This window comes from Pleurodeles waltl, chromosome 10 (assembly GCF_031143425.1).
Source record: "Pleurodeles waltl isolate 20211129_DDA chromosome 10, aPleWal1.hap1.20221129, whole genome shotgun sequence".
Taxonomy (NCBI): Eukaryota; Metazoa; Chordata; class Amphibia; order Caudata; family Salamandridae; genus Pleurodeles; species Pleurodeles waltl.
This window is the reverse complement of record NC_090449.1, coordinates 674,803,220-674,830,301: the sequence shown is the minus strand read 5'-3', so window position 1 is coordinate 674,830,301 and position 27,082 is coordinate 674,803,220. Positions and strand designations below refer to the sequence as shown.

At 44.9% G+C, this 27,082-nt stretch overlaps 1 protein-coding gene across 8 annotated transcripts in view; it reads left to right on the top strand.

Moving 5' to 3' along the window:
- Positions 1-27,082, top strand: part of DIP2C (disco interacting protein 2 homolog C) — a 1,002,241-nt gene that overhangs the window by 902,543 nt on the left and 72,616 nt on the right. For all 8 annotated transcript variants that reach the window (XM_069211176.1, XM_069211178.1, XM_069211177.1 and 5 more), the window contains one exon: positions 3,258-3,428. In XM_069211176.1, the coding sequence (XP_069067277.1) occupies positions 3,258-3,428 (171 nt within the window). The remainder of the gene's footprint in view (positions 1-3,257; positions 3,429-27,082) is intronic.

Below are 27,082 nucleotides of genomic sequence, written 5' to 3'. Positions count from 1 at the left end.
CCATTTCTGCCCCCCTATATTAAATAGGCCCATCTGCCCCCAAGGGGGGCGGAAACCTCTAGACACCGGGGATTGATTACTTTTTTTTTTTCTTTTTTTTTTTTTTTACTGGAGGGGAGAGACCTCTTAGGCAAGGGTCACTCCTTCTAAATTAATTTTAGGCCATTTCTGCCTCCTCCTTGAGGGCAGGTCGGCCTATTTTTATTAGGCCAGTCTGCCCCCAAGGAGGGCAGAAACCACTAGACACCAGGGATTTTTTTTGTGTGGCAATTTCATGTAAGGGGAACGACCACTTAGGCAAGGGTCGCTGCCATGGGAGGGGGGGGGTGAGAGGGGGGGGGTTCATTTTAGACCATTTTTCATTCTGCCCCCCGCACCCACTGGGGGGCAGATCCGACTATTTAAATTAGGTCGTTCTACCCCCACGGGGGCAGAAACCACGAGGCACCAGGGAATTTCTTTTTTTTTTCTTTGCAGATGGGGAGCGACCCCTTAGGCAAGGGTCGTTCCCCCGGGGGGGGGGGGCAAATTTATTTTAGTTAATTTCTCCCCCCCGTGGGGCAGCGTGTCCTATTTCTATTAGACCCATCTGCCTCCTAAGGGGAGCAGAAACCAATTAGGCACCAGGGATTGGTGGGTGTGTGTGTGTCCTTTGTTTGGGGGGGGTGGCCCCTTGGGCAAGGGTCGCTCCCCATGGGGGTAAATTACTGTTGGCCATTTCTGCCCCCCTTTGGGGCAGATCAGCCTATTTTGTAAGGCCTACGGGGGGCAGAAAGCCCACTAGACACCAGGGAATAATTTTTTCTAAGAAAAGGGGGTGGGGGGGGGGGGTGGCCATACCCCCACCCCAAATAAATGGGGACAAAGTTGTTCTGCCCAACGTTATATGGGGCAATTACCCCGATCCATTCCTGGGAACAGGTAACAGAACCTGGTGAAAGCCCCACAAGTCACCCCATCCTGGATTCCCCTAGGTGTCTAGTTTTAAAAAATGTACACATTTGGTAGATTTACCGGCTGAGCTAGAGGCCAAAATCCACAGCTAGGCACTTTCCAAAAAACAGGTCAGATTTCAGTGTGAAAATGTGATGTGTCCATGACGCGTTTCCTGTTGCGGGCACTAGGCCTACCCACATAATTCAGGTACCATTTTTATCGGGAGACTTGGAGGAACACAAAATAGAAGTGTTATTGCCCCTTGTCTTTCTCTACATGTTTTCCTTCCAAATGTAAGACAGTGTGTAAAATAGACGTCTATTTGAGAAATACCCTGTAATTCACATGCTAGTATGGGACCCCGAAATTCAGAGATGTGCAAATAACCACTGCTTCTCGACACCTTATCTTGTGCCCATTTTGGAAATACAAAGGTTTCCTTGATACCTATTTTTCACTCTTTATATTTCTCCAAATGAATTGCTCTATACCCGGTATACAATGAAAACCCATTGCAAGGGTGCAGCTCATGTATTGGCTCTGGGTACCTAGGGTTCTTGATGATCCTACAAGCCTTAAATATACCCGCAACCAGAAGAGTCCAGCAGACGTAACAGTATATTGCTTTCAAAAATCTGCCATAGCTGGAAAAAAGTTCTAGAAGAAAACGTGGATAGAAATGGCTCTTTTTTTTTTTTTCACCTCAATTTCAATATTTTTTATTTTGGATGTTACTTTCTGTAGGAAAACCTTGAAGGATCTACGCAAGTGACCCCTTGCTGAATTCAGAATTTTGTCTTCTTTTCAGAAATGTTTAGAGTCCGGGATCCAGCATTGGTTTCAGACTCATATTTGTCACTAACTGGAAAGGAGGCTGAAAGCTCAAAAAATAGTAAAAATGGGGAATGTCCCAGTAAAATGCCAAAATTGTGTTGAAAAATTTGGTTTTCTGATTCAAGTCTGCCTGTTCCTGGAAGCTGGGAAGATGGTGATTTTATAACTGCATACCATTTGTTGATGCTTTTTTCAGGGGGGCAAACACATGCTTTCGTCTGCAGCCTATTTTTCCCATTTTTTGTTTTTTTAAACAAAATTTCAGCTGTATTTTGGCTAATTTCTTGGTCTCCTCCAGGGAAACCCACAAACTCTGGGTACCTCCAGAATCCCTAGGTTGTTGGAAAAGAAGGACGCAAATTTGGAGGGGTAGCTTATGTTGACAAAAAGTTATGAGGGCCTAAGCGCAAACTTCCCAAAATAGCCCCCAAAAAAAGAAAATGGTCGCCACCTGAGGGGAAAAGGCTTGGCAACGAAGGGGTTAAAGACCTGCTGTATATGTTTTCCCTACCCCATTCATCATGCCTCAATCTGGTCCTCCTTTTTCTCATAGGTGCGACCATTTGAGCCTCAAAACTGTATTTGTAGTTGCCATAATATTAGCAAAGAGGGTCACTGAATTCGAGGCACTCTTTTTACACCCTCCTTTATACCTCCTTCTACCCAGACAAGCTGGTTCTCTGGACAAGTTCCTCCTTTCTTCGAACATTGTTACTCCTTTCTATGCAGGCCAGAACATCACCCTGCCTACCTTCTTTGTTCCGCCTCATCCCTCCAAGGAGGAGAAGAGAATTCACCATCTGGACCCAAAAAGAGCATTAGCGTTCTACCTTGACCACACCGGGTGGCGGTTCAAAAGGGAAGATTATTTAGAAACGGACCACCTCGAGATGGATCATTCTATACATTATCAATTTCTACACATTGGGAAAACCGGGCAACTTTGCCTCAGTAATTCTATGATTTGAACTTCTCAAAAATACCCAATAAATACAGATGCAAATTTAGATCAAAGAACCTTGCCTCAGTAATTTCGATGATTTGAACTTCTAAAAAATACCCCAAAAATACAGACGCAAATTTACATTAAAGAACTATATACATTTAGCGATATTTTATTTTAATTCACATACTGAAAGTACAAAAATCGAAATCTGAAGTTTAGTTGGAAGGGTGAAGTTTTTCAAAAAGCATTTTTATTTCTAAGTGATGCAGCAAAATACTAGTCTCTGGCACATCACTTTGTCTTTTTTTGCTCCTATTGCTTGCTCTCTTTTTATCTACACATACCAGTGTTTCAGTCGAGGTCACCAGTTATCAACACTGGATTCAGCTTCCTGTACCTGTGCTGCTCCACCAAATAATGCTAAGGATAAATTCATTGATAGCCTCAAATTTCTTCACATTTACAGATTGTTTTAAAGTTTTCAATCTTCCATTTGTGTGATGATTTAGCTAATATGTGCTACAATTTTCCTTGTTCCTAGGCACGGGGACTGGACCTCTCTCGAGTAAGGACCTGCGTAGTTGTGGCAGAAGAAAGACCCCGGATAGCTCTCACACAATCCTTCTCCAAGCTGTTTAAAGATCTGGGCTTACATCCAAGAGCCGTTAGCACATCATTCGGCTGCAGAGTCAACTTGGCTATTTGTTTGCAGGTAAGGGCATCAGAATTTTTAATAGAAAACAGTGAGGACTGAGCAAATAGTGAATTTGTCATATTCCAAAAGCATAGTAAAATTTATGTTATTTAGGTTGCATAACACACCAGACTAGGCACCAGGTTTTTCAGTTTGTGAGAAGTCAAGGTAACTAGTCTGTGGTAGGAGATAGGATGACCCCTAGTTCATCACAATGAACCTTGGCATCGGGGAAAGACATAAAAGTACCATAAGACCATGATTTTAACTATCTTCAGAAGCAAGGAAATAATCTGCTGTTTTGGATGGCCAGTGGAGTTTATTCCTCAACCCCACATAATCTGCCTTACTATTGTTTCTTACTAGAAGGAGTTAATTTTGAGTTGCTTTTTGAGAAAGATTGACAGTTAAAGGATCTTGTCTAATGGGCTACTATGAAGAAGTTAATACAGATAATCCATTCACTGTTGGTAATGAGTAATGGAATGTATAGGGTTCACATGGTCAGTTTATCAGAGTCCAGCATCTGTATAAGGAAATATTGTAACAAGTGCAGTTTGTTGAATAGTGTTTGTAAAGACTCAAGTACTCACACAGTCTTTTAAGAGCAAAGAAAATTATATTTAGCATTTGAAAATGTGATCACTTTCTTAGTTGAAATGTTGCGCTACACAAAATAAGTAGTCTTGAATCATTGGAAAAGTGATTGTGTAGCACTAGATAAGCTACATACAGATACAGTCAGATGTGAGAGGATTCTGTAGCTTTTTGTTAATAGGTTAGAACAATTTGTAATCTGACATAATCTGCCACAGCTGTCGCCACACACCATTGTATATGCCTTTGTTCATTAACTCTCCGTACTACTACTACTACTACTACAACATTGCCAGGAACTGTGCGTCTGCCACGAACTGTGCATCTGTTACCCTTCCTCTTTAGCCTGGACCAGAGGAACTACTGAGACAGTAAGGCCTGAGATTTGAGACTGTTAACTAACCGGTGCTTGGGGGGTACGTAGCTGTGGCATTAGAGCCAGGGCCCAAGGGTCAAGCCGGAGAAGGGCGGAAGCTGGCAGACTAGGTTTCGGTGTGGTTTGCTCCACTCCGTGAGCTCCCCCGCCACTCGGACTGGGTACTGAGTACGAGTACGAGAAGCATATATCGCATATTACACACTGTGTACACACTGTGCGACCACTACAACCACTGTGATCATTGTATTACAGCTCCAGCCCCTTCCAGCACGTTTCAATCTAACAACAAACCAACTGGCTTCTGCTTGAAAGAAATAGAGAATGATGCTGAAAAATAGACTGAGTCTCAATGCAAGACAGGCAGTACCTGGGCGCTCACCCCAAGGCAAACAGACTCGGGTGCAAAGCTCCAGGTGCAGGTGGGCTGCCGACGCCTCTTCTTCCTCATGGCCCACACGGTCCTTTGCTAGTAGGACCTGGATCCTCCCCAGTTGCACCTTCTATGCCCCCTACACTCCAGACTGTTGTCAGTAACAAGGCAGCCCGTAGACCCCCCAGAAGTTAATAACTAGCTTCTATCAGAAGGTGGATAAGGCACCATTGCCACAACAGACCATCGAGAAGGAGGGGTTAGGAGTGCAGGGGGGTGCCTGGATTAAAATTATAATGTTAATGACAACGATGACGGAGTTGATGGGGATGGAGAGCCCCACGAATGCCTAGAGAGAGACAGTGAGAGAGCCAGTGAGAAGAGAGCTGTTAAGAGCACTGAAATCACCCTGGCTGGACCACTTGAGATCGTGTCGGTGGATGAGGGAGGCAAAGGTGGCTGAGGAGTAAACTCGTCGAAAATCATGCCGTACGCAGAAGAGCCAACTCAGTGTACCGGGGGGTCCCCAATGCTGGGGAGGTTGGGTGTAGGTCCAGGATATCACAGGGAATGGAGGGCTGTGATGGCTTACTTGAGCCCCGTTTCCATGACTGCCCTGCCAGTGAATTATTGCCATCAAGTAGCAAATCCGCCAACCGGAGCAACCAGAGTGATGGCATCCAAAGACGCAAAAACAACTACCTAAGCAAAAGCTCCCTGATGTTTCTGAATTACACGCTCACCGACATACCGTGCAGTTCAGCAGCGACTAAGAATGAACTAGGATCCTGCGAACCATCTAACGCTCGGCTGGCATCAGGTGACAGTTTGGCAGAGGCCGGCCTAGATTTCAAGTTTACCAACAATAGTTCCTCCCCTAATGGGGTGTTCTGCTCAATTGATTCGATATACCGGCACCTCTCTCCCTGCCCACACCAAAGGACCAATCCTGTACCTTCAGAGTCCCCACGAGGGTTTTTTTCTATGATCTCAGAAGCCTTGGTTGCACTAAAAAAATATTCTAGCATCAATTCTTGCACTATTGGACACATTTCTTGGGGGATCAGTGCATATAGAGTCACTGTTAACTACGATATTACAGACTTTGGCCCCAAGCAAAAGAACAGAGGGGCCGAACAATGATATTTTCCATCAGCCTTCTCGATATGCTATAATCAATCCAACCTCCCGAGCCCATTAGGAGTACAGTGCAGGCGCAAACTGTAGAACACACTATTGTCCAAACTAGGAGTGTGTCACGGATCAGTGGGCCTATGGCTATGGCTTATTCCTGTGGTGACTCCGCTTATGGTAATAAAGAATGTACCAGACCTACCCAAGTAGGGATGGATAGCCCATCTGTAGAAGAGCATCAGGCTAACCCTGGAGAAAGAGATATATCCACATCCACTGGCCCTTAGGATTTGTCAATGGGCTCTGGGGGATGTGGAAGGAGGGATGGGGGGGCTGGAAGGTGAAGCCCTAGATGGAATGGATGTGAACCTGAGTAGGGACATTAAGAAGAAAGGAAATGGTAAAAAAAAGGGAAAAGAGCTATACCATTTCCAATATACTACCTCAAATGGTTATTCTCTAATCCCAAGGATGACGCAGATAGAGGGATAACTTCAACTGTAAAGTCCAAGGATGTGTCAAGAGGGGAGAATATTGATACTAGCAAAGTAGCTATTCCCGCGCCTGATAATGCTCTCTGTCAGGCCTCTAGGCGCTGGGGTGAAGTAGTCACCCCGCGATCCACCCAACCTCTACACTCTGACACTACACAACATGAGGGTGATGTAACAGAGGATGCTGATTGCCAAGTTCACCCCCCAAGGGAAAGGGAAGCATAGGAATAAGAAGAAAGGCTCCTAAAACAGGAAGAGAAAAAGAATGGTGGCATGGACGGGCTCACAGAGAATATTTGAGGTAGGTAGTTCTCTGCCTCGCACCCAGGAGATGGTGGCAATCCCAACCGAACTGGGTTCACCCTGGCTCGAACTTTAACCTGGATGCCGTCCCATTCTCGGTGCCTCCAGGAACTAGATGTACAGACAGTGTGGATGCTCGCGATTCATATCATGCTGACACTGCCGCCACTTTTGGTGAAGATATAGTGGACACTGCCTAGAGTTCGTTGATCTGTTCCCGGATGTGACTCTAAATCTACCTCTAAATAGGTCAGGATTACTAAGCCTCTTTTATGTTGTACCGGAGCTGAGACTCCTTTCTTCCAGTGACATGAGACTAGTGAAACTGGGATGCAAGCAAAGACAGAGTGATTATGGCAGGGGGCATGTCTGTCCCAAAATCACCCAAGGCGATCCAGCCCACTCCTGCCCTCAGCTCTGGTTACATTTGCTTCACTAGAGACAGCGGGCCTAATTTTTAACCATGCAGATTGCTTTCACATAATGGGGGTTGATGTGCAGCCATGCCTCAATTTCAACCAGGAGGAACCCAGGTGGGCTGAGCAGTGTGGGAATAGTCCTGATAAGCTAAGGACTGGGAGTTCTCCCAGGTATGGACCAACATAATGGCAAAAAAAGAAGAAACCTGTTGTCAAAGATACTGAAGTGCGAGAAACGTTGACCATCACTACTCATAATAACTGTAGACAAATTAGGATTTCCAGCCACGATGAAAGGGTTAAAGGGGGCAATTGCGAGGACTGGTCATGGGTAGCAGCGGCACTGGGAGGGAGCTCCGGAGCGTCCTTTGGAATATGTGTGGATTGAACGATGACGAATCCTATCACCCCTCCACTACGCTCCCCCCATACATCTATTTCATGTGACAATTTGAAGGGGGGGTTTGCCTGCAAATTCTGTCCTGGAACATAGCAGGTCTGGCTAGCAAGTTGGAAGATAACGATTGGCTACAATTTGTTAGTCTGTTTGACATCTGCTGTTCTCAAGAAACTTGGGCTGTTGAAAGAACATGCATCAATGGGTTTCTGGGGTTTGACATGTTGGCCACTCGGTCCAGGAAGGGACGTCCATTGGGTGATATCTCAATCTGGGTCTCATGAAGGCTAAACTGCAAAGTAGAACAAATAGATGTGCCGCATCTGATGGCTCATGCTAACATCCATCATTAGAGACTCTGGGCAGGAATAGATAACGGGAGAGTAATGGATATTTTTAATGTATATATTCCGCCAGGATGGTCCCCGGGGGTACAGGTAATCTGGAAAGAGTGCTCCACATACATTAGCAAAATTAGAAGAGGCACTGTAAATGATAAAACATCAAGGGGCCATGCTAGCGATAGGGATGTGATACTGGTTTGTGGAGACTTTAACACATCGGCCTGTGATGCCATCAACAGCAGTGAAATTGTGACGGAAGATCGTAGTATGGGAATTCCTGAGACAGCGATGAATTGCCTAAAGTCTACAAAAAAAGCTGAGGCCTTTACTGACCTTATGTTTAGTAACGGCCTCCACTTTGTCAATGGCCGAACAAAGTCAGATAATGTTGCGGAGGCAACCTTCGACAGTATCAGAATTTTATCAGTCATTGACCATATAATTGTTAATGTGGAAGCGTGGCTAGCTATTCTTGATATGGCTGTGGTCAGTAGACTGGAAAGCGATCACAACCCACTTGCTCTCAATATGAGGCCAAATGTCCTGGGGTTAGGAAATATGATAGGGCATGCACCGGGGTTATATGGGAGGAAGATTGCCCTGTCCACCTGCAGAAAGAGAAGACGGTGGGATGGGGAAAAGTACTTGCAGGATCTCCCTCAATTCTAATCCATAATGGCTAACTATGAACAACTTATTATAGATGCTTCGCCCATTGCCAGCCCCTCGATCTTGGCATATGATTCAATGATAGGGGAGTTGAGGGTCCTGTGGTGTAAAGCTGTAACATCTAAGCCAGTTGACAATAGTAGAAAAGGGAAGGCAGATTGTAAAGGCTGGTTTGATGAGGAGTGCACAAAGGCGAAAAGAGGTCTCGCTTGCCCTGTCTCAACGCCAAGATAATCCGGCCAGCGAAGAGAAATTTTGAGCATATAGAAGGGATGCACAAAAGTACACTCTGGGCTGAACTTAGAGAAACTACCGTCGACCACAATCCCAAAAGTTTCTGGGCATTGGTGGCAAGAGTGGGGAAGAGTGCAGCCATTGATGTAGAAACATACATAGGCTCCCTTGCCTGGGTTGACCATTTTAGTACACTATATAGTACCTCCATGGTCAATGCTCCTCCTCTCGCCCCTTCTGAGATAGGAATTTTAATTCTAGAGATAATTAGAGCACTTGGAGTAATGACGAGGAATAAGGCTCCGGGTCCAGACATGGTGCTGCTGGACCTCTATTGTGAGGCACCCTTTTATTAGGCTAAAATTCTTACTAAGGTGTTCAACGTAGTCCTCGAGGGGAACACAGTGCCGCAGTCTTGGTGCTCTGCCATCTTAGTACCGATTTATAAGAAGGGCGACCGAGGATACCCTGCCAGCTACCGGCCGATCTCTTTGCTGGACGAGTCCGTAAATGTCCTAGGGAAAGTTCTGCTTAACCGCTTCCACGGGTGGGTCAACGTCCAAGGTGTGATAACAGAAGTGCATGCGGGCTTTAGTCCCTGAATTGAAACTAATGACCAGACCATTCGTCTTTACCTGATTTCATATAAATTTACTGTAATCAGGAGGAGTTCACTGTATTTGGTCTTCATAGATTTGAAAGCCGCCTTTGACTCAGTATACAGGGGTAAACTGAGATCACTGTTAAGCTTAGGGGTCAATACATCCCTGGTGAAAGCCATAGCAGCACTGTATACGTACAACACGACCAGGATGGGTGGAGAGTGTACAAATTATTTCCAGGTGCAAAGGGGTGTTTGGCAACATTGTGTCCTAGCACCGCTACTCTTCAGCCTCTTTTTGAACGATGTGACTCAGTTCCTTTTAGGGGAGCAGTTAGATGTCCCTCTTGTTGCATGCTGGAGGGTACCAATACTACTGTTTGCGGATGATGCTGTACTTATGACACTTACCAAAAATGGGGCCCATAGGCTCCTTGTCCGCTTTATGAATTATTGTGAGGAAAAATCATTAACTATTAATTGCATGAAGAATATTGGGATAGCTTTACGGTCCTCTCCTAGTCTGCGGAGGAAGCTAACGATTAACCATGCCCCAATTGAGGTTACCAAGCACTTTGATTATTTAGGGGTGCGGTTCTCTGAGAACTTAAGCTGGGACTGTCAAGTTCAGAAGGCAGCCATAGCCCTCAAACAAGAAGCTGGGCCAATACTGAGATTTAAGTATAAGGCTGAAGGCCATAGTGTCAGTATTATTCTGGATATGTTTGAAAAGCAGTTGCAGCAGCACTCTATGGAGCGGAACTCTGGGGGCATACGAATACTAGAGTGCTGCAGGTCCCCGAGAATAATTTTCTGAGAACCTTATTGGGGCTGGGGCTGGGGCTGGGAACCCCTTTGAAAGCTCTCTTTGCAGAACTAAACTTGACACCGATTTCGGAACTAGCAGCCCTAAGGCCAGTATTGTATTAGGTGAGGTTAGTGTGTAACCCTAGGGCGGCAGTGTACTTAGAAACTCTGGAAGAAGTCGCCATGTATGGTGGATCTGGGGGGTGTCCCTGGGGTGCCCATGTTAAAAAGATTTGAGGGAACCTTTGGTTGGAGGACCTATGGGTGGATCTGGGTACAGTTACCAAGGATACAGTGGGCCTGGTAAAAGATCGATACAGGGAATTCAATAAGATGAGGGTGCACCAGGAACTCAGGCCTGATTCAATTACACACTAATATTTTAACAATGTTTTCAATCTAGCTCCCCAGGCTTATTTGGATATGCTGTATCCTGAATTGAAGCAAACTCTCTATATGAAATACTGGCTGGGAGTGCTGCCCCTAAGAGGCTACTTGGTCCGCACCTGTAGGCTGGCTGCAGGTTTGGAGTTTTGTGACTGCACCCCTGGGGAGGTGGATAACGTGGCTTACTTCACCCTGGCCTGCAAGAAATTTGAGGCTAGGCGTCGGTGACTCCTCCCTCTTTTTAAGTCTATTCATATACATGGGCCACTTGGCCTAGGCTCAGGGAATTGTCAGCTAAATTAAATCCCACTAGACCTAACAGGGCCCTAGGTGGTAGTGGTGAGATGGAACAATGGCTCCCCCCATGCTAACGTCAGGTTTCTTCTCTTTCCTCCAAAAGGCCCGCCGCCATGTGAGTTATTGCTGCTAATATAAAATGTTGTGAGCATAAGTACTTTGTCCCCGGGCTGCCCCTCCTCCTCAAACCCCCAGCCACCAACCCCCCTCTCCACCCTCCCCCTCCCAAGTAGAGAGTAGGTATTGATAAAGGGCTGCCCCTCTCCTAAGATGTGTACAGGGGGTGTAGCTGTTTCTCATTAAATATTTATAGTTAAATGTTTAGGGATATGTGTTTTGTCTTCTTTTTAATGAATCTGTCCGAGCAGAGTGACTGCTGCTTTTATGCTTTTAAATTATGATCATGTTTTTTAATGAATTTTTAATCTCTTTTAATGTGTACCATTTATCTTATTGTAAGGCTTGTTGCTGATACAATGTATTAATAAAATATAGTAATGGTTAGAACAATCTCATCCTTGCTGCCGGTGCTGTTGTAGCCAGTTGCTTAGTATTGAATTGCCCTAGACTCTGCCATGGGTATACATAGTTACACTAAAGAGTAACTATGCTCTTCAGTAGCCAACAGTATTTTGAATGCCACAGAGGTATGATGTAGCTTACTGCTGACCTGAAAAAAGAAGAAAGTGCCCCACTGTACACTTAACCACAGTTTGGCCTCTTATTAAAAGAATGTGCGTCCCCCTGTGCTGTATTGTAAGTTAACTTGCAACCCGCTTCCCATGTATCTCTCAGACTGCACAAGAACTGTTTTATTAGTTTACAGTTTTCAGTTGTTTTCGAAAGATGGAAAGAGACTGACAAGATCTCCATGACTGTGGCATTGTCTTCATAATTCATTATGTAGTCCGTGGGAGGGCCGGGAATGGCGTCCGGAACCCAGCAACCTTGAAGCCCACAACCGCGTGCCGCGAGGGGCGCGCCTTTATGTAGTCTGTGGGAGGGCCGGGAATGGCGTCCGTAACCCAGCAACCTTGAAGCCCACAACCGCGTCCCGCGAGGGGCAGAGCAACCTTGAAGCCAACAACTGCGTCCCACGATGGGCGCGCCTTTATGTACTCTGTGGGAGGGCCGGGAATGGCGTCCGTAACCCAGCAACCTTGAAGCCAAGACATTGGTCGTATCCCCTGTTCAACTTGAAATTGTTGGTATTCATCCATGCCAGCACTTTTGACATGCAGGTGTTTAGGACACCTGTTTTCTGTTTTTCCTAGGTTTTCATAGACACAACAATCTGGGTGTTGTCTCCGTATGAAAACAGAGTCAAACCACAACTCTCTACAAGGTCATCCAGAAGATGTGAATAGATATTGAACATAGTAGGGCTGACAGTCGGTTCCTGCTGTAACTCACAGGATAATGGATATATTTGTGAGTAGTGTTGTTTTGTATGATCTTGAAAACTGTGATTCTGCAAAAAGGATTTGAATCATTGCAAAGCATTGCCCCCATCCCTATATCTTTTAATCTCTGTAGTAAGAGATTATGACTCACTGTATCAAAGGTGGCACTTAGGTCCAGTAGAATCAGCGCAGCTGTACCACCTCAGTCAGCTGTGCTATCGAATTTCCATCACTCCTAATAGGGTTGCCTCAGTTTTATGTCCATCTCTAAAACCAGATTGTGACTGGTGGAGAAGATCATTAGGCTAAATAAACCCTGAAAGCTGCTTATTTATAGGCTTTTCCAAGATCTTGGTCATTGTTAGAAGAAGGAAAATAGGTCTATAGTTTACCCACTTGGCAATGTCTAAGCTTGGCTTTTTCAGCAATGGTCAAAGCATTGCGTGCTACTGTGCCTAGGAACATGCTCTTCTGTTAGAGAGGCATTGAGATATGCTGTATTAGAATTTCCAACACCTATGAGTCCAGCTTTCCCAAAACAAAGGAGGCAGTGGGTCCAGCAGAGAACCTGATTTTATGCTAGTTAGAACCTCTATAAATGTCCCCAGATCTAGGGGAGCAAATGTATTTTGCCCACAGGGGAGGTCAGGGCTTATGAAGTAATCTCCATTCATCATCTTCTGTGGATTTCCTAATTTTTTTCACAGTAGTAGTTTTCCTTGAGCCACCCCCAGTGTTGTCTGTGGTGGTCGAGGCAGCAAGGAGGAGTAGGGAATCTACTATCTTTTCCACCCTTCTAGAGCTAGGAGAGGAGTTAGCCAGAGTAAGGGAGGCTTGAATATCTGCCACTTTTTTCTTTTAAGAAAAAGCAGGCCAATTCTTCACATTGAGGTTGTGAGAAAACAGTTAGAGAAAAATGTTAGTTATGTCTGATAAACTTTTTACTACTTAAAAGAGCGTCTTTGGGCTGCTTTGTGCTTGAATGATCTTATCTGAGAAAAAAGTGACTCTAGCAGTCTCGCAGTTTTTATGATATTGCTTCAGAGGTATTTTATATGCTCTTCTATCACTTTCAGCACATGATTTCCGCCAAATTCTTTCAAGGTGTTTGCACTTCTTTGTTTCTTCACTCAGCGCTTGGCTAAACCATGGCACTGGGGGACGTATTCTGTGATGTGTGATTTGGGTCTGAGGTAGTATATCATCAGTTAAGGATCAGAGCCAGTCATCAATGATAGTAGACTCTGCTTCCACTGAATGACTTAAGGTTTCATCACTCGTCTTAAGCTTACGATTCAGTACTGATGTGTCAATTTTAGACCATGCTACGGTGTTAGTGATATAGGTAGAAATGTTGGGCTTAGCCTGACCAAGCTAGACTCTTGCAATGGCATCACTGAAAATAATCCATCCAGCCTCACTCAGTACCTGTTAGAACCTTCCATGGGTGGATTCATTTGGATGTGTCTGTGAAGGAAGACCTTTATTCCCAACGAGGCCAATTTCGTTGAATACTGTACTTAGTGCGAGAAAAGTACTCCTATCTGATTGGCTATTTTGCAAGAAGTTTTATTTGTGTTTGGTCAGAGAATCGCAACCTTCAAATCATCGTAGTATGTGTACATTTTGGTTAACCATACATCTCAATCCATTTCCTCAGGCCATGTCCGTTTAAAACTGCTAATCCTGAATAAAAGATAGCCCTCACGAACACAAGCCTAGCCCTAAAATCTCATTGTAACAATATTTGTAATGATATTTTGTCCTATTGTGACTTGATGAACAGTGTTTACTTAAACACAAAGGACCATGGATTACACTGCAAGAAAATAAGTCAGTTCTAGGCTACATCAAAGATTTTATCATAGAAAAGGATGTCATATGATGGACACAATGATGAATACCTATATTCCTAATCATGTTCAGATATTCCGATTGTCTGCCGTGAATGCTCCAAAGACTCCACGTTCAGAACTTCACACACGAACAGTACTTTTCGGTGAAGATACCGCACTCATCTTGCAGAGGAAATGCACACTGTACTATTATCATAAAGAAAATATATATGTATGTCCTGGAATTGCAAGTGCTCTGTTGAGAAATGGTTGGGTGCACTTATTTTGTGTGCACTTAAACCAAAATGCTTTGGAACCTGCTACTTACTGGAAAACGTAGCTAGTTCATGTGAATTGAGTGCTCCAATTGTATTAGAAATTGATCAAATACAAGCTGTTGCTCCTACCCCAAACCTTTGTTTCTACATATCTAATGATAACACAGTATTGTTGTGTAAGGGGCTTGTTGGTGTGACTGCTTGGTTTTGTTATATACACCTGGCTGGCACCACACATTGCCTCTCAATACAAATTGTTTGATCCATGGTGTTCCGATGTTAGTATACTGACCAAAAAAATGTATCAGCAGCAAATGTTTTTGTTAAGTTTTCCTTTCTCTTTTCCTTTTTTTATTCTTTTAGGAATGGGATTATATTCTCCCCATCACTTCTCTTTTATTTATGTAACCATGATGGAAATTGATAGCGTATTAATGCCATTACACTCGTTTAGCTAAACATATGCTATTTGCTGAGAATGTGATATTCCTTGTCGTATGTGTGAAATTTATTAGAGGGAGGTTGTAAATGGAAAATAAAAATGAATCGACGACTAAGCAGTGCAGGTGGTGTCACTGAAAGACAGTAATATATGTAGACTGAAGAGAGAATGATTATCAAGTTAAATGGAGGAGGTTGTTCAGCCCTCCACCTTGGAAGTGTTTGAACAGGAAGCACTTAACTTCCCCTAGGGAGACAGTGGCTATTACAGACCATACATTTTCTACATACAGGAAGATTGTGTGATGGATGGTAGACGTGAACCCTGTACTCACATGGGACAAGAGAAGTCTGGCTGCATGCCAAATGAAATGCTGCAGAAAGTGCATTCTTAAGAGATTATAACAAGAGCACACCCACTCTCCTAAAGGAAAACAAATTGCGCTCCTGGAGTCAAACAACTGACAACGTGGATGTAGAAGGGTAAGCTACTCTGTAGCAGCAGGAACAAGAGTCCCCTAGGTTTGTAGAATGCAGCACAAAAAGCAAGTTAAAGACTGCAACCCAGCGAGCATAGTTTGGAAGCATGAACTGGAGGTGCTGAGAATCTGGGAAAATTCAGGATACAAATAGTTATCAAGGACTAATGTAAGAGGTTGTAGTAAACACAACTTTTTCACACTTTGAATTCACAGCTGGTGTCCAAACTATGAATCGTAAGATTAGCAACCTGTCGTCACTCCTAGGCTAATGATAATTCAAATACTGCAGCAAAGGGTTCCGACTCTGACATACACCCCGACATAAAGAACGAGAAGGCTGTACCAGGGAGCTCAGCGTCTATTTATCAAGAAGACAGTGTACAAACATCTTGCAAGTTCAGGAATGAAAGAGAACACATGAAGTGTGCTCAAGGCTGGGGACAGAAGCCCTTGTGTTTTATCATAGAAAACCCAAGTGGTGCCTGGAGATAAATGGCAAGGATTCACCAGTAAACAAGCCTCACTTCACAAAGAATAAATATTTGCATAAAAAGTAGACTTTAGAAGTAAGTGGACTAAGGTTTGTGACTTTTTGGCCTGTGCCTGAAGTGTGGGCATCACAAACCCATCCCCAGGAAAAATTTATATCAAATAATTTTCCGATGTTAACCTATAGTGGTTGGTTTTGCAGAAGAGTTCTGACTAAGCATTCTGAAAGATGTATTATCACAGTTTGATTGACTGAGCAGACGACACATGAGAGGCCAGAGAACTCTGGTGAATGGACAATAACCAGTCTAAAGTTGTTAATGCCATTGGACCTAAGAATACATTTGAAGCATTGTGATTGTTAGTTTGCTGTGTTTTCAAATACATCCCTAGCAACTGTTCGAACAATTTTTTAAAAATAGTGCAGTGTATTATCATTGAGGAACTTTGCCTGTGTAGTTACCACCATCCTCAGTCTTGACATTTGTTTGTCATAATTCATAGACAAAACTATAGAAGCAGGTATAGGTGTATATCTTAATCTTTGTACCTCCTGTATTGGGGTCCATTCACCACAAGTGGATGCCAACAATTTATCTCTTCCCTCATACAGACTTCCTTTTGATGGAGATTTCTAACTGCAGATTCCTCACCTTCTGAATATTCTTAAAATTGGATCTGGAAACTTTTGAGCAGTATCTCTGTGAGCCGGTCGGTTGCGCCGTACTTCTCTGCACTGACGTTCCCCTCTGGAAATGACATGCTAAAAAGGCGCTACTCCTGCCCACTGGCAGCAGTTCTTTTCTTTCCATGACACCAGATGCTGATCCGGAGCTAATTTTCTTTGAGACATTTAAAAAAAAAAATCCTAATTCTTACAGTGTGCAAGAGAAATGTCACCTCCCAAAATGGCAGTTTAAAAACCCTGTAAGAACTGTTTAAAAAGGAGTCTGTGAAGGATCCTCATCAGGTTTGCCTGTGATACCTGGGGTCGAGCCAAAACTCTAAGGCCTGCTGGTTGGTGAACCTAAGGGATCTGATGAACCTGACGGCCATACGAAACCATGATGCGAAATTCTGTCGCCAAGCACCGGAAAACTCTGCGCTGAGACCGGTCCTAGTCAAAGGGTCTGTCCTGGTCCTGGCCTGGCAGTCCCAGGAGTCATTCCAGAGGTTAGTTATTGTCACGCTTTTTGGGTAAGTCAAGAAAACAAAATTTCCAAGCTGGATTCGGCTCCTTCTCACCACTCATACTCCTGATAAAGGTGCGAGGGTGTCACTATGCATCTTGATCTTGCTCTTAAAGTTCATCAACATCTGAGTCCATCCCTGCAGCTTATCCTGGCACCACCTGAGTTTCCAGGCTTGTTTGCGACACCGAGGCATATTGAAGAATTCTACAAGCCCATGCTCTGACTCCTCAAATCCTTACAGACTCCCTCTGGCAATGGCCTTCTGGTCCCAAGGAGATTAGAGGCCCTCCATTTGGGTAACTGCCAGCAGGTTCACGCTCAGCACCAGTTTCACCCTCTGAATCCACCACTGGTCCTCCTCTAACTCCTGTTCCGACTCGCACCACACCCCACTCAAGTTCCCAGAGCTCCAATGATACCTGTCCGATTACTCCTCACTATATAAAGTCTAAATGTGTGGACACTTTCAGGAAGAGGGTAATCTCTTACACTAGCTCAGCCCTCAATCTGTGAAGGTTAGCTGCCGGCTTGGACTCAATTCTCACTCGGTTTTGGATTCGGTTTCCTAGAAGACCCCCAAGCCGTCCTTGAGTAAGCCATACAGGATGGTCGAGATGTGACCAACTTCACAGTTTGTTCTCTTTTGTACACCACTGATTCCATTGGGTGAGCAGTTGCACCAGCGTCGCCATTGGCTGCCATGCATGGCTACAGTAAGCTAGTTTTGCATGTAATGCCTCATCATCACTTAGTTAAATGCCCTTGACGGGGTATGCCTGTTTGTGGAGAAGATTAATTTTGCTTTATAACAGTTAAGGAGACTAGGGCCACAGCATGCTCCCTGGACTAATCTGCCTCACCTTGCCAGCTGCATCAGCCCTACCGTTCCTATTGTGACCTCAGTAGTGGTACTCTATACCATCAGCCAAACTAACCTCAGCAAGGTGCCTGGCAGTTTTGAGACTGAGACTGCGGCACTCCCAAACCCCTACAGTCAAGGGTCAGTTTGCTGCTCAGTCTACTCCCCCCAAACCCCCACAGTCCCAGCTGCCAAACGCCTTTAGCGTGCCCTTAGTGGAACACAGCCACCCATTTGAAGTCAAGATCTGACTATGCTTGCCAGGTTGGCAGTCCATCACATCAGACAAGTGGGTCCTGCAGATAGTCTGGAAATTCATTGCCTCTCTGCCACATCTTCCACCATCCTCATAGTGACTTACATAGGACCATCAGTCCATCCTATAGTGGGAAGTGCAAGCCCTTTTGACCAAAGAGGTTATCAACAGGGTGCCTGTGCCAGAAGTAGGTCATGGTTGTTATTCCTGCTACTTTCTGGTGCTGAAGAAGGGCGGAAGTCTTCATCCTGTTTTAGACCTGCACTCTCCCTATGCCTTTCTCCATAAGGAAAAATGTTAAATGCTTATACTAGCCCAACTCTTGTCTACCCTGACCCTTGAGACCTTGATAGGGGGTGTTGGACCTGCAGGATGTCTATTTCCATATAGCTTCAGGCCAATCAGCACTACCTGTGATTCATGGTGGGACAGAAGCATTTTTAGTTTGCTGTGCTCCCATTTGGTCTCTCAGGTGTTTCAAATTGATGACAGTGATAGCAGATCACCTTTGGAGGTCAGGGGTCCCCATCTTCCCCTGCCTCGACGACTGGCTGATGAAGGTGGCCTCCTCTCAGGCAGTCATTAACCACCAATCTGGCGTTACCTCCTGTCTTCTTTATGGTTCATTATGAACGTGCCAAAGACACTCCTGACTCATTCTCAGATGCTCCTCTTCACTAGAGCCATTCTGGAATTAGTTCAGTCTTGTGCTCTTACTCTGGAAAGGAAAGTCAAGGACATTAAGGCTATGATCCTATTTTTCAGCTTCTGTCCTGGATCTCGGTGGAGTTTAGTCAGAGGCTGCTGGTAGTGATGGGCATCAGGTTGCATATGAGGGCTCTGAAGTCTCAGTAGGCCCAGCAAAAAGTGGACCTCTTCAGCCACGCCCAGATCTCAGAGGAGACTCAGAAAGATCTGCAGTGTTGGTTGCTGGACTGCGATTGGGTCTGCAGCAGACCCCTCTTCCTACCCTACGCAGAGTTGAGAGTGATCACCGATTGATTTCTTCTGGACTTCGGAAGGAAGTCTTTCCAGGGTGGACATGATCAGCCGTCAATGGCTTGCAGAACACAAGTGGTAGTTACATCCGGAGATGGTCAGGGTCTCTACTGCGAATGGGAAGAACCTTGGCTTGATCTGTTTGCCACTGTTGAGAGCACGCAATGCCAGCAGTTCTGCAAGTTGGCGTTCCCCAGCTGCCTCTTGCTAGGAGATGCTTTCAGCTTAGAGTAGAACTCTGAAATACTCTATGCTTTCCTGCCCATGCCACTCCTGCCCGAGTTCTGAAGATCATCAGGAACAACCGGGCCCACAACATTCTAGTGGACCCGGATTGGGCTTGAAGAGTATGGTATGCAGACCTCCTGGCCTGTCATGCGATCTGGCTGTCCCCTAAAGAGGTCCTACTGTCACAACAGAACAGAGTTTCGCACACAGACCTTTGCGGTCTCCCCTTTCCAGCGCGGAGATGAGTGGCAACAGTGGAACGCTTTGACCTTCAGTTGATGTCAGGGGTCCCTCAACAAAAACTTTGCGCCGATCACTGGGACGAATTTGTGTTATGGTGCGACATACACCAGATTGACATATCTCTCCAGGCAAAGGTATCTGAACTTCTCTTGTTTTGTCTTATCTCTTGCCAGCAAGGCTTTGCGTTGGGCACAGTTAAGGGTACGTTTTGTCTCTTTTGGCCGTTTTACAGTTGCAGCACCCTGCATTTTTTAAAAGGTTTCCAAAAGTTGTTTCCTCCCTCTCCCTTCCTGATGCCTCAGTAGGACCTTAAGTTGGTCTTCACATATTTGATGTGCAATCCTTTGAGCCTCTTCATGGCCACTCACCCTAAAGATGTTGTTCCTTGTTTCCATCCCCTTAGTGGAGTGAGTGAGTTTCTGGCTCTCTATGTTAACTCACCATATACATCTTTCTTCCCAGACAAACTGGTTCTGCGGACCTGAGCATCCTTCTTACCAATATTTGTGATGCAGTTCAGCATCAGTTAATCCATCACCCTGCCAGCATTTTATGCTCCACCTTATCAATCTAGAGAGGTAGAGAGACTCCATTGCTTGGAGCGCTCCAAAAGAGCGCTAAGCTTTTACATTGATCGTATAAAGAACACCACTTGGATGATCAGCTGTTTGTGGCATTCACTGGGATGGAGAAAGGCATGACTATGCAGAAGACCATCTCCAGTTGAAACTGTGTACTGTGCCTCAAGATTTGCTTAGCATTGGCCAAAATCAGCCTCCAGAAGGTTTGGCAGCCCATTCTACCAGAGCCAAAGGTGCTACTACTGCATTGGCACGCAGAGTTCCTGTTCCTGTTTTGGACATTTGCCAGGCGACTTTGTGGGCATCGCTCCATACTTTCATGAACCTCCCGGTTTGCCGAGAACGGCACTCTTCCCACTTGATCTCACAGGATGTCTTGTTTGAGTTGCTTACCTTCAGTAACACTCTAATAGGTAGAGACTATCCTACTGCAGATTCCTCACCTGCCCTCCCATCCTTTCCATTATGTGAATTGGGCTCTACCCATTAATAATATCCCTGTCTATTAATCTGCACACTGATCAAAGTCCTTTTCCTGTTGGGGCTCTGAGTCTGGGGGTGCAGTCAGCCTTGAAAGCAGCTGACACCAGCGTGTGGGACTGGAGCCTCTGAAGACCCGTAACTCATTTCCGGAATGGAATGTTGTCAGTGCAGAGCCGCAGGGTGCCATCTACCAGTGCACAGAGGTACTGCACAAAAGTTTCCCAATGTAGTCTGTTGCCTGAGAAATATTCAAAACGTGAGAAATCTGAGGTTAGGTGAAGTCTCCCCCAGAAAGAGTGTTATTAAAGGTAAGTAACTTGTTCAATAAGTGCATGCACCCCTCAAATTGCCTGAAGCTTTCATACAAAGTAAAAGGTATCTCATTAGGCCCTGTGAGTGGAAGAATGACCACACTCCTAGTTGTTTCTGTGGGAAGCTGAACTGGTGTGTGGTAGGAGAAGATATTTATTCCAGGTATCCCCTCTTAGTGAAGTGTAGACAGTGTCTAGAAGCCAGGCTTTCTAGAGATAGCAGTGGATAAGCAGCCAAGGCTTATCTAGGAGACATGCAAAGTTCATGCAATACCACTGTAGTCACACAGCACTTACATACATGGACGAAAACACTCAGATGTACAAAAATAAAGATAATTTATTTTTGGTACAAATCACCACAAAATACTAGACAAGTAACCCACCCTTAGGAGGTAAGTAATGCACTAAATATATACAATAGTAATCAGAAACTGCCATAGAAAAGGTTAGAAAACAGTGCAAATAGCAATAACCAATAGTTACCCTAGGGGGAGCACAAACCATATACTAAAAAAAATGGAATGCGAACAAGGTACCCCACTTAAGTAAGTAAAATGTGTAGAGGAGAGCTGGGAGTACTAGAAAACCACAGAGGTAAGTAACAGTACCCTCCAGCAACCAGGAATGCAGGAGTACATCACTGGATTTTCCCCAAACTACCCAAAAGGAGGAAAAGAAGACACCTAGACAAGAGCGTGAGAAAGCCAGTGGTGGAATCCTGAAGAAAGAAGACCTGTGGAGAGAGGGGACCAAGTCCAAGAGTCACAGTGGAGTCCAGGAGGAGTAGACGCTACTACCCACCCAGCTGTGGATGCAGGACTTGGTCAACAGTGATGAAGAACAGGTCAGCACTGCAGCCCTGGAGCCGGAGAAAAGTTCATGATGGATGCAGGTGAAGTCCCATGGTGGAAGGAGGATTGCAGATGGGTGTTGATGCAGGAATTCCACCAACAAGCCTTGGCAAAGGCAAACTCGTGGTTAGTCGAAAAGAGGTGCTGCCGGGGACCAGCAAGACCCAGGAGGACTCAACCCAGGAGGGGGTGTCACAGGGAACCCTCAGCGCAGAGAGCCCACGGGAGCAGAGGCAGTACCCACAGGAGTGTCACAGGACGGGGACACAGAAGTCGCAGAGGAAGCCCATGCAGCATGACAAAAGAGGATCCCACGCAGCAGGAGAACCACTCAGGATGCTGTGCTTTGCAGGATGGAGTGCTGAGGGCTGGAGCTACACGTCGCCTGAAGATCCCTTGAAGGAGATGCAAACTAGCCTTGGCAGCTGCAACAGACACGGTGCACAGGGTACTGTCCTGCGTGAGAAGTCAAAGGCTTACCTCCACCAAAGTTAGACAGCTGGCAGAGAGGACCAAGAGGACTACTCTGGACCACCACCCGTGATGTAGGATCCTCGCAGCTCAAGATGAGTGGAGATCCATGCAGCCAGTCGTCACATGTTGTAGGTGCCTGCGGTTTCATGGAATTGACTCCACTCCAAGGGAGATTCCTTCTTCTTCTTGTGCAGGCTGAAGAGTTGCAGTTAGAGTCTTCTTCGTCGTAGCAGAGTTTGTTGGTTCCTGGAGGGTGGAGTTGCGGATCCAGTGGCCAGAAGTCGAAACAGAGGTTGCAGAGGAGTCCTGCTGGAATCTTGGAAGCCGAATCAGGGGACCCACCCAAGAGAGAGACCCTAAATAGCCCTGTAAGGGGGAGTGGTCACCTAACCAGGTAAGCACCTATCAGGAGGGGGCTCTGACGTCACCTGCCTGGCCTGGCTACTCACATGCTCCCAGAGTTCCCTGCCAACCTTGGAAACAAGATGTCAGAACCCAGGGACCCTCTGGGGTAGCTCTGGGCACCACCCCTGGGGTGGTGATGGACAGGGGAGTTGTCAATCCCCGTTCTGTTGTCCAATTACGCACCAGAGCAGGGACAGGGAGGGATCCCTGAACCGGTGTGGACTGGTTTATGCACGGAGGGCACCAAATGTGCCCTTCAAAGCAAGCCAGTGGCTCGGGGAGGCTACCCCTGTCAAGCCAGTCACACCTGTTTTCAAAGGGAGAGGGTGTTACCTCCTTCTCCCAAAGGAAATCCTTTTTTTCTGCCTTCCTGGGCTTCATGAGCTAAAGCAGCAGGAGGGCAGAAACATATCTGAGGGATGGCAGCAGCTGGGCTGCCCGGAAAATCCTGTAAGACTGGTGGTAGCAATGCTGAGGTTCCTCTAAGGAGCCCCCACAGTGCATGGACTCATACTTCCAATACTTGCAACAGTATTGGGGTATGATTCCGACATGTTTGATACCAAACATGCCCAGGTTCAGAGTTATCATTATGTAGTTTGACATAAGTAGTGACATATGTCCAGTACACACATAAAATGGCGTCCCCGCACTCACAAAGACTAGGAAAATGGATCTGTGGTTTGTGGGGGCACCTCTGCTAGTGCAAGGGTGCCCACACACTCTCACACAGGTACCTGCATCCTGCCCTCTGGGCTAAGAGGGCCTACCAAAGGGGTGACCTGGTGTAGTGACCTGTAGCGAAAAAGGGTGCATGCACCCGTTTCACGCAGGCTGCAATGGCAGGCCTGCAGAACCCTTTGATGGGCTCCCTAGGGATGACAGAATAACTGCTGCAGCCCATAGGGGTCCCCTGGAACCCCTTTGCCCTGGGTACCTAGGAAACCATATACTAGGGACATACATGGGGGCACCAGTATGCCAATAGTGGGAAGAAAAAGGTACAATTTACAGGAGAAAGCAAAACTACTGGGGTCCTGGTTAGCAGGAACCAAGTAGACACAGGCAAACATACTGACAATAGGCAGAAAATGGGGGTAACCATGCCAAGAAAGAGGGTACTTTCCTACAGTTTCCCACTCAGTGTCATCATTAGTTGCATCTTTCTTTAATATTAGCTTACAGTTTTCAGGTGCTTGAAAATGTTCTGTCCCTTGTGATCGCTGTAGCTTCCAGACTACAAATTGCTCTAGGACAGTGAGTCTTAACCTATGGTCTGTGGACCCTTGGGAAACAAGGGTTTGAGTCACCGACTCAGTGGGTCCGCGACTGCTTATAAAATTAAATAACATAAGCAGAATAAAGTATTAACACATAAAAAAAGCAGCATTTTAATTTTTTTAATCTCTGTTAATGTTAAGTTGGTAACAGCTTGAGATGTGGAAACTGCACAAGTGCAGCCCACAGGATCTAGTGGGGATGATTGGTGGCACCAACAAAAAGAGAGGATGCATTATTTCCCCAAAAAATATTTTCTATTTTCTATTATAACACCTCCTCTTTTAGAAATAGAAGTACATTTTGAACAGCTCCAACATTCTCTTTACAATTTCGATGTTTGTATTTTTTTGTTTCAGACCTAAACAAAATATTTCATAATCTGTGGACTGGTTTGATGCATACTTGCTTCTGTATTTTTGGTACTGTTTCATGTTAAAATCATAGCATGTCGCCAGATTCCAGTAGTAATCCAGTGTGGGTCCACGGAAGTCAAAATGTTAAGAACAGCTGTTTTAGTATGAGGAGGAACCAAAGTTCAGGAGCAATCTGCAGCTGTAAAACAGGATCCTGAGATGTTGAGGTCATAACAACTTGGGGAATTTGTAGGTGCTCTAGTTGGGGCACATTGTGGAAATAGCAGAAATGAAAAGCAAAATAAAGGGTGAAATTTGGTAAGTGGTGTCATGCAAATATTACTGACCAGTTCACATGCTCAGTTGGAAAAGTTATAAATTTGCATTATGCTTAGCCAAGGGGCCTTTTCTGATCTCTTCTATAAGTGGGTCCTTTGCACCCATTTCTGTCATTAAGGAAAGGTCAGACCCAAATGTCCCTTTGACATGCCTGTTGTTTTCCAGTCAATGGCTGATTAAAGAAAATCTCCCAGTGTAAGAATTATAGGTACTTTACTTGTTCTTCTTTTTTAATACTTGCATATCGGCTCCTAGAACTTAGTTTCTCACACAAGTAGACAGCCAGTAGAGTCAGTGAGATCTGGTTGTTGGGAGCAACTAACGCCTTGCAGAGTTTTTTTTTATTATTATTTGGATCTGAAACAATACTTTACTTCTTAGAATGGATTGGGATTATGTCTGAACTAGGCTGCTTAGCTACCATCTTTGTTTTGTCCACTGTCCTAAGTTGGAGAAATGCTATAGAGCTCATTTTTTGCAGTTCATATTCCATTGCAACTCCCGGCCTCAGACCTGATATGTGATCAAATCAAATTATCTAACTTCTGTCACTGCTCATTCAGCGCATGGGTAGTGACGAAGCAAGCCATTTCTTGTTGATTGTGGACTATATTCAGTAGTGTTAATAAATTCAAACACGTCAGCTTTTTAAGGAATTGTCTCCCACTAATCTAGTGACTGTGTGACCACAAGAGCTTTTTTAGAGGAATTTCTGCTACATGGTCCCCAGACACTCCTTTGATTGTGAAGCTCATGGTCCAAGTCTATCTAAGCAGGGTGTGATTCAGCATATCTTGTGACTAACTTAAGGGATCTTCCTCTAAACTCTGGACCCGATAACTACCCATGCTACTTTAGTTGCACAACATTTTCGATTCTAAATTCCACATCCTGATAAACAGAATTATTATAAGTGGACTTCTCCCTCTGTTGGTGAAATATCCACCAGCATGGCGGATTTTCTATTGTTGTATGCGGGTAACACCAAGGTGGAAGAGGGGTGAGTAGAGAGGAAAGGAAACTGAAATTGTTGAAAAACCTACAGAAAATGTAATATATTGTTTTTCATGAACATTTTCTGCGGAGTTTCCCATCAAATTAACACACCTAAAGCTGCCCCAAAAAAGATGGGCCTAAGGGTTTCCATGCAGTGGAAAGTTGCTCAACACCCCAAAGTTTCAGAGGTGACAGGGAAGGAATTTTCCCCTCAACACATTACACTGTGGAAGGAAACTTGAATATTCTGAATAAATATTAGCCCATGAGAGTGCTCATTGAAACCAATGACGGTCGTAGCCTTCCAGGACTACTCCTGGGTATGTTTGTGTATCCCCAAAAATCTGAAAATACACAGCATAGATTTGCATCTTTTTAAATATGGGCCACGTGAATCTGGCCGTGGTGGAACATGTTATAACACAGAAAGGACCAACAAACACTACTGTGTTGTGGTGTTTTTTCTCCATCTTGTTTGGATTCTCGCACAATACTGAAACTGTTTAATACTTTGACTGCTTTTTAGGAAATAGTATTATTTATACTTCCACTACCATCTCCTTTCCTCTCGCAATACATCCTATATTTTTTCTGATGTGTGTGCTATTTTTGTTAAATAACCTAATGGCCACATTGGTGCTTTGTGAAGGTACACTCTTTCCTGTGTTCATTTGTAAGCATTCTCAGTTTCCACAAGCCTCCCTTGACTCGCAATCCTTTCCCTTTTATAAACATCCCTGAGTGCTACATCCCATGTACCTTCCCCGAGCTGCTATGGACCCCTTACAGAGGGCTTAGCACCCCAGGTTAAATAAGCCTGTTGCACCCCTGCCTTATTAGTTTTATCTCCACCACGCTTAACCAAGCTTGACTATTTTAAAACATTTCAAAGTCTACTATTATTTACCAACTTGATTGTGCTGCAGAATTAGGTTTTCTGTCTTTCAAGGTTAAAAAAGCAATTAGTTGCAGCCAGTACTTTATCAGAGTGATAGATGGAAATACTGATTGCATTGACCTAAAATAAAGCGCTACAGCTGGAGGCTAATGATATTTGGTATCTGTGGATATTTTGCCCTGGAATGCGCAACAGCAGGTCTTTGTGGCACAGATGAAATTGTGAAAATTACTGAAAAAATCACTGACTTCATTGAACATCCCTGATTGCCTGCTTTACGCTAATGGGGTAATTTGGATAGATTACTACCGAAGATACTTTTTCTGAAGTAATATTGGTAGGCTGTGCGTTGATGTCCTAACTACTGACTCTCAGACTCCATTTAGACATGTAAAACATTGTCCTCTGTAAGAATGGCCTTAAGTGTTGCAAAGTTAGCTAAAATTATATTTTTTCTCTGGTTCTCAGTCTCGCTACTTGTACCCCCACAACTGTGTTTTAATTCATTTCACCCTGATTAGAATAATTGTTATTTTTTGATGTTTCTGTGTATGCCATT